Source organism: Musca autumnalis, unplaced genomic scaffold, assembly GCF_047663935.1.
Source record: "Musca autumnalis isolate F117 unplaced genomic scaffold, ASM4766393v1 scaffold_2, whole genome shotgun sequence".
Taxonomy (NCBI): domain Eukaryota; kingdom Metazoa; phylum Arthropoda; class Insecta; order Diptera; family Muscidae; genus Musca; species Musca autumnalis.
In genome coordinates, this window is record NW_027411755.1 from 72007900 (window position 1) to 72015506 (window position 7607).

At 34.9% G+C, this 7607-nt stretch overlaps 1 protein-coding gene across 1 annotated transcript; it reads right to left on the reverse strand.

Moving 5' to 3' along the window:
* Positions 1 to 4334: 4334 nt before the first annotated feature.
* LOC141394082 (uncharacterized) lies at positions 4335 to 7364 on the reverse strand. The gene is made up of 5 exons (XM_073967920.1): positions 7233 to 7364; positions 7019 to 7131; positions 6597 to 6896; positions 6315 to 6437; positions 4335 to 5613 (listed from the first exon to the last, which is right to left on the reverse strand). Exons 2-5 carry the CDS (start codon positions 7094 to 7096, stop codon positions 4732 to 4734), a joined length of 1383 nt encoding a protein of 460 aa, XP_073824021.1. The 5' UTR covers positions 7097 to 7131; positions 7233 to 7364; the 3' UTR covers positions 4335 to 4731.
* Between the last annotated feature and the right edge of the window lie 243 nt (positions 7365 to 7607).

Sequence of the window (7607 nt, forward strand, 5' to 3'; positions counted from 1 at the left end):
TTTGTGGTTTTTGGGCCAATTTTTCTGGAAGTAGGGATTTGTCCCCGAAAAAAATTGTACCGTTGTAACTAGGGCCGCATACAGGCTTTTTTGAGCCCTTGGACCGTTCTCTCAGGAAGTATAGAATTGCCCCAGAAAAAACCAGTAAGGAAAGGATCAAAGTCGGGCGGGGCCGTCTATACCCTACACCACTGTGAACAGGTAAAATATATATGGGAGCTAAATCCAAATGTGAACAGATTACGATATAATTTGGCACATATATTTCTAGACCAAACACCGTCACATATTCCAAATTTCATCAAAAGTAGGCATACATAGCAAATACCTCAAATCGGCCGAAAATGTATATGGGAGCTACATCCAAATCTGAACCGATTTTGATATAATTTGGCACATTTATCTATGGACCTAATTCCGTAACACATTCCAAATTTCATCAAAATTGGACAGATACAGCGTGTTTGGTGCATCAAATACTTCAAATCGGACGAAAATATATATATGGGAGCTATATCCGAATCTGAACCGATTTCGATATAATTTAGCACATTTATCTATAGACCTAATTCCATCACACATTCCAAATGTCATCAATATTGGACAGATACAGCGTATTTGGTGCATCAAATACCTCAAATCGGCCGAAAATTTATATGGGAGCTATATCCAAATCTGAACCGATTTCGATATAATTTAGCACATTTATTTATCTATAGACCTAATTCCATCACACATTCCAAATGTCATCAAAATTAGACAGATACAGCGTATTTGGTGCATCAAATACCTCAAATCGGCCGAAAATATATATGGGAGCTATATCCAAATCTGAACCGATTTCGATATAATTTGGCACATTTATCTATAGACCTAATTCCATCACACATTCCAAATGTCATCTGGAGCTATATCCAAATCTGAACCGATTTTCACCAAAAGCAATAGCGTTCTTCATTAGGCTAAAAAAATAATCTTCCCCAATTTTCAGCCAAATCGAAAAATAAATGCGACCTGTACGTTGCGAACGGATGGACATGCATAAATCGACTCAGAAAGTGATTCTATGCATATTCCTAGAAGGAACTATGGATCTATCTCTTTTCCTTAGGCATGTTACATACAAATGCACTAACACAGAATACCCATACCACAGGGTGGTGTAGGCTATAAAAATTCGCTGTCGTAACAGGGCACGCAAGAAGACCTTGTTACAAAAAATTTTAAAGAGATCCGAGACGAGATGTTATTCTTTACTTTTTCCAAATATACGAAGGAGTATACCCATTTAGTCCATACTCAAACTGGAAGGTGTGAACCGATATGGCCTATCTTCGAACTTAAACTTGGACAAAATATTACAGACAGGCGAACATGTACATGCAGAAGGTTCTGTGACATACTATCCTAGGGAATGGGTTAAGATGCCATGTCAAAGGGTTGGAAAAGATGTCATTCCTAAAATGATTTACTGAAAACATTACAAGCCAAAACACTGGCGCCCTTGACTGAATAGCATCTTTGGCATTGAACATTTTTGCTGTGTGTTTAGATAGGTCCACGTTTTGAAATAGCTCCCAAATAACGGTACCGTTTTATAGATGCTTTTGGTTCAATTTGGATATTATTTTGCCCTTATTTTTCCTACTGGCCAAAAAAAAATCTCCAAAAAATGTAATGAGGGCTAATATAACGGTACCGCCCAATTTAAGATATTTTGAAGTTTTTTAATAGATGTTTCCGGCACAATTTCCATTAATTTTGGTATTTAGTGTTCCTAGTGGTAAAAAAACTTCACCACATAAATATAGACACATGTAGGTCCACGTTTTGGAATACCCCCACTTCAGTTATTTTCAAGATTTTTTCGACGTTTTCGGCCCAAATTGTATGTAATTTGGCTTTTAGGGTTCCCATTGGTCAAGAAATTTCTCTTTCAAAACTTGTGGACATAGTCCACGCTTTCGAATTGGTCCCACGGTACCGACCGATTTCGGTTATTTTTTAGTTTTATCGACGTTTTCGGCCCAATTTGAATGTAATTTTAGATTTATAGTTCCGAGTGGTCCAAATACATTTTGGAATAGCCCCCATATAATGGTACCGCCCAATTTTATCTATTTTTTCAAATTTCTGCGCAAATTGGATATAACTTGGCATTTAGTGTTCTTAATGGTCAAGAAATATCACCTTCAAAGATTCTGAGCATGGGTCCACTTTTTGGAATATAATGGTACCGCCCGATTTCAAATATTTTGAAGATTTTATCGACGTCTTCAACTCAAATTGGATGTAATTTGGCATTAGGTTTCCTATCGGTCAAAAAACTTCACCAAAAATATGGACATATGTAGGTCCACGTTTTGGAATAACCACCATATAACGGTACCGCTCGATTTCAGGTATTTTGAAGTTTTTTATCGACGACTAAAAAACTTCTTTCTCCACCAAAAATATAGAGGTAGGTAAAAAACTTCCGTATAAAAAATTGTGTGCATAGATCCACGTTTTGGAAAACGACGTTTTCGGCCCAAATTGGATGTAATTTGCCATTTAGAGTTCCCAGTTGTCAGCAAACTTCTCCATCAAAAATTAGGTAGTACATACATACATAGTTTCACATATCCCATATAACGGTACCACCCACCCGATTTCAGGTATTTTGAAGTTTTTATCTACATTTTTATAACCGTACCGACCTGGTATTTTGACGTTTTAATCAACATGTTCGCCCCAAATTTCATGCAATTGGTAATTAGAATTCCTAGTGGATCCGCTTCCTCTGATACCTCTACCACAAAATCGAAAAAATTGCGGTTAATTTAATTTAAGGCTGGTTTGTATTACGTTAGGGAAGAAGGATTTCATTTGAATCTGCGGTGTTGGAATTATTCAATGTACATACATTGTTTTACTATCACATGCTGAGGGTTTATGGCTGTCGTCTAGCCGACAAATTCTTTTTTTATTTTTCACAAATGCATGTATGTGGAATACTCTGCGAGCATCTTTTTCTTGAAACCAGTTTCAGCTGTTGGTCCCTTAAGTGAGGTGCAAAACTATCGTTCGGTATTGCTCAAATGTTGCTTGTCCACAAAAATTTGTGGTTGTTGATGATAGAATCAGTAAAAACGGACACTAAAGTTTGTAGTTACGTGCAAACACAAAATTTCTATATCAATGGGTTCTATTTAGAGAAACTACAGATACGTAATATTCTGTTTTGTCAAAACTGCTACCGAATATGAAATTAGCTTGCTTAGAAACCAAAATCATATTAGAGAGGAATCAAATAATGAGCTTTATTGCAATTAGCGATAGAATAATATTTAAACTAGTAAATCAATGTGTTTTAGATGATCAAAATTAGTTTTGTGTGTATGTCTATTTAGTAATAAGATTAGTAAAATAAAAAAATTAAAAATGAAATGCATCAACATCATCAATAAAAAAGAAAAAATTAATATGACAAAAAATTAAATAAAATCGCTTTATTTTTATTTGAAAATTTTGCCTTTTTAGGCGAAGATCATTTGTAGTATTAATTTTTAATTAATTTCTCGTTGGAATCGAGCTTTATGTTGAAATTTTGGACAATTTGGTAAGTAGCGAAGTAGATGGTAATTACGTTTGAAAGATATTTAAAGCATTTTAGGATAAGACTTCCAATCTACTAAAACAACTAATTTATTAATGGAGAATGTTTGGCATAGTTCGCCAAGGGATAAGGCAGGGAAGACTAGTTTCGATCCTAGCCACAGTTTCTCATCAGTTCCCTTGTTTCTTGTCTCCGAAGTTATTTTTGAATAAATTCTTCAACACAAAAATATAAAGCCCAAAACACATCCAACGTTTCAGCAAAGTTGGACGTCATTTCTGATAGGAGAATAAAAGAGCAAGGGCAACATAGATTGAATTTTTCTTTATTCTTCTATCAGAAATAACGCCCAACTTTACTCAAACGTTTGATGTGTTTAGGGCTTAAGGGTAGCCAAAATCGAGCTGACGATTGATGTTTGGGTATAAAAAGTTTTTTGTTGATGAAGTTATTGAAAAATAACTTCGGTGGAGAATATCCACTAACAACAAACAAGGCAACTGATGAAATCCTGTGACGAGGATCGAAACTAGTCTTCCCTGATTTACCCCTTGCCCCTGGCGAGCAATGCCAAACTTTCTCCACTAATAAATAAGTTGTTTAATTTAAAAAAACAATGGGATTACGCCAGACTATTTTGAAAATAAAACTAAATTGCAACAGCTGTCCCAATAAAAAGCTTCTCCATTGCTCTACTTCCAATCTACTCTGAACAGAAGAAGAAAAAAGCCATTAATTTAATTCATATTCAAAAAATATAGAATTTATTTATTTTGCATTTTTCGTTAGTTCTTTTATATATAAGTATATGTGAGTATAATGTGTTCTCAAGCGCAAATTTTATTTACGTTACCGAAAACACACATTCTCTGAAGGTTAAATATAAAAGTAGTTAGTAAATATATATTTTATGCCGTCCGAACACATTCAATTGTATGGGCCAAGTGAAAGCTACCCTTAAAGCCCACCAATTAAATACGTAAACAGCTAGAGAGTAATAAAATAATAACATAATTTATAAATATTCAAATTATTTTTTCAAAAGTTAAAAAAAAAAATATTTCAAGTTTAAAATATATAAATTTAGAAAAGGAAAAAATATAATTGTATATAAGCTGTCGTCGTTCACGGGTCTACATAAACTTTAGCCATACAAATGGCAAACGCATAAATGTAGTATGCTGTTGTACAGTATCACTTAGAAAATTCCACAGCAATGAGGTTATTGAAGCATTATCAGATTTATATTGATAATGATTTTGATTCACAGCTGCAGCCATTCCATTAAATCCATTGTAATAATTATTATCCGAATTGCCATAGTTTTGAACAAATAAAGGCGTTTGGAGATGTGTGTCAAAGTTATTCCTCATTTCTTCTTCACTAAATTCCTCTTTGTGAGCAAACCAATACCCAAGTTGCTGATGTTTAATATCATATTTGGCACATTTTTGATGAACATTGATCTTGGCCATATATTGCTGTTCAGGTAATGTCAAACGGGATTCGGTAGCAATTTCATTGTGTTTTTGTTGCATTTTATTACGCAGGTCTTCTTCACGATATTGTCTTTCAAGTTTGAGCAATTCAGCTTCAACATTTAGTCCCAAATGTGTGGTGTGATTGTGCTGTCGCATATTATTCGCTGGTGTGGTGGTTGTTGCCGATGATGTCGAGCCATTTGCCTTTATTATATCAATCGGATTCATTAGGTCACTATCAATATCATTGGATAAATGAGTGGTTGTTTTAGATGAACGATACAATGAAGTTCCCGGAATTTGTGCAGCCAAAAAGAATGCTCCAGCAATAGTCATAACACTGGCCGCATAACTAACAGCCATTACCGTTATATTATTGAGCAGAAATTTGGCCAATGTAAATGATGGTAACATTTGCATTAATTCCGAATAGGTAAGCCAACCACGTCGTAAACCTTCACGTCGGGCCAGTTGTTTTTCTATGCAGGTAAGTTTTTCGAAAAACTGTTCGTTCGATATGTATATGTTCCATTCCTTAATAAAATGAAATATAATAGAAAAAATTAATTAGTTATAGGGATATGGTAAATTATTTTAATTTAGGATGAGGAATATTAAAAACAATAGGTTGTCTATGTTCTCAAAAACAGCCACGGAAGCACAAGGGAACCTCCCTCTCATACATTAGATCAATGATATGGCACCTACTTTTTGTCTCTTGGCTCACAACAACCGACAACCGACTTCATAACCTATGAACGCCGTACATTTACGAACCATGGAGAAGCTGATAGACAAATGTTGAGAAATGTTCCCAATCACCGGTTTAGATAACTGCCCAGTCACTCAGCTTCGAGAGAACTTTATCAAAGAAGAGTTAATAAAAAGTGTGCTTATTACACCATTACCCAACCATATTGTACCTTAAGTTGGCAGGTTGGTTCCACAACTGAAGTCAGCAAGGATGACAGCCAAGGCGAATGGTCAAGACTCATTCCCTTCTGTCGCCAGTAACGAAGATTTTTGAGACACTTCTCCCACGAGGCATTATTTAAGCAGAATTAACACATAAGACTTTTGAAAACTTTGAAGAGCCCATCATGACTGTATGTATCAGAATACTTTCCTCTGGATTACTATATACGTTTCTAAGACTTTCAATAGGTGTTTAAAGACACAACCTTGAAAACTCCTTAGAGATACTTGTACCTACAAAGGAAATAAACATTACTTACTATTGCGCACAAGAATTCCAATTCTAATTCTTTCAAACGTTCCTCTGACATATTACCATCTTCAGCCCAATCAGATAAATAGATCTCTTCATCGTGTCCAGCATAAAACTTTGTTGAAATCATCTATATATAAAGGGCAAAACAAAAAAAAAAAATCAGGTCATTAGAAAGAAATCAATTCAAAGAAATCAAGCAACAGGTGATAAGAGAATATACCAAATCACAAGGCATAATACATCAAGTCGCTTATCGGCTACTTGCTTTATTACACATACAACATACCATAGAAACAATAAACAATTCTTGTGGTGTTATGCGTCGGACATAAGCAGGGTCTGTGGAATTTAACCGATCCAAATAGATAAGAGCCATAATTAAGGCAGCCGGCGTTGCAGGTATAACACTGGAGGCCTCCACACAGGACAAACGATTTAAAGTATGACCTCGATGGGTATCAGAGAACAATTCTGAAGTTAGCTCAGCTAATGGTTTGGAAACACCCATTGTTTCACATTCACTAAAATCTTGACCAAAATATAAGGATTTGCGTATACGTTGCATAAATTCATCGTGTGGCATAACCTAGGGTGAAACGAAAATTAGAAATTGTGGTTACAGTTAAGCCTCGAGTGAACATTATTGATATAATTGTATTGCATATAAATAAGGAAAGTTTAATTAGTGTCACACATATTCATAATTACCTTTTTTGTAGTGGTTTTTGTGTTTGTGGTCGCAGAGTTTTTTATGACGCATCCCTGTCCCTGTTTGTTGCGCCCCATTGTTTTTATTTTTTCCAGTTTGTGTGGGGTGGCACCTAATGCCAAGGAAAGTAAATTGAAAATACATCACGTTTAATAACACTCTTATTTGATACACAAAGGCTAAAACATCCCGCAATTAGCACAATTACATTACCTATTTAAATATTTATTTACACAATCAATATATTTTTAACTAAATTTACGCGAGCTGCGACACAAAAAGAACAGCAACACGCGAAAGTTATATTCTGACACAACAAAAATGGTTACCGGGTAATCACTTAACAAATACTCATGCTTTTCATTGGCTAAGAAAATACAACTCTTCAGTAACAACAGAAAGTTTTCATACTTTGATGATGGCGCCAAAAAAATAGAAAATTAAAACGCAAAATTGTAGATGAAAATTCTTTAAAGCTACAAGCTGAAACTTCCTAAAGAAGCAGCTCCTTCATCTCCGCTCTCTCCCAAAATCTGTGAAAGTTTCTTATGAAAGTTTTAATGTGTGGCTTTGGCAAGATCTATTTAA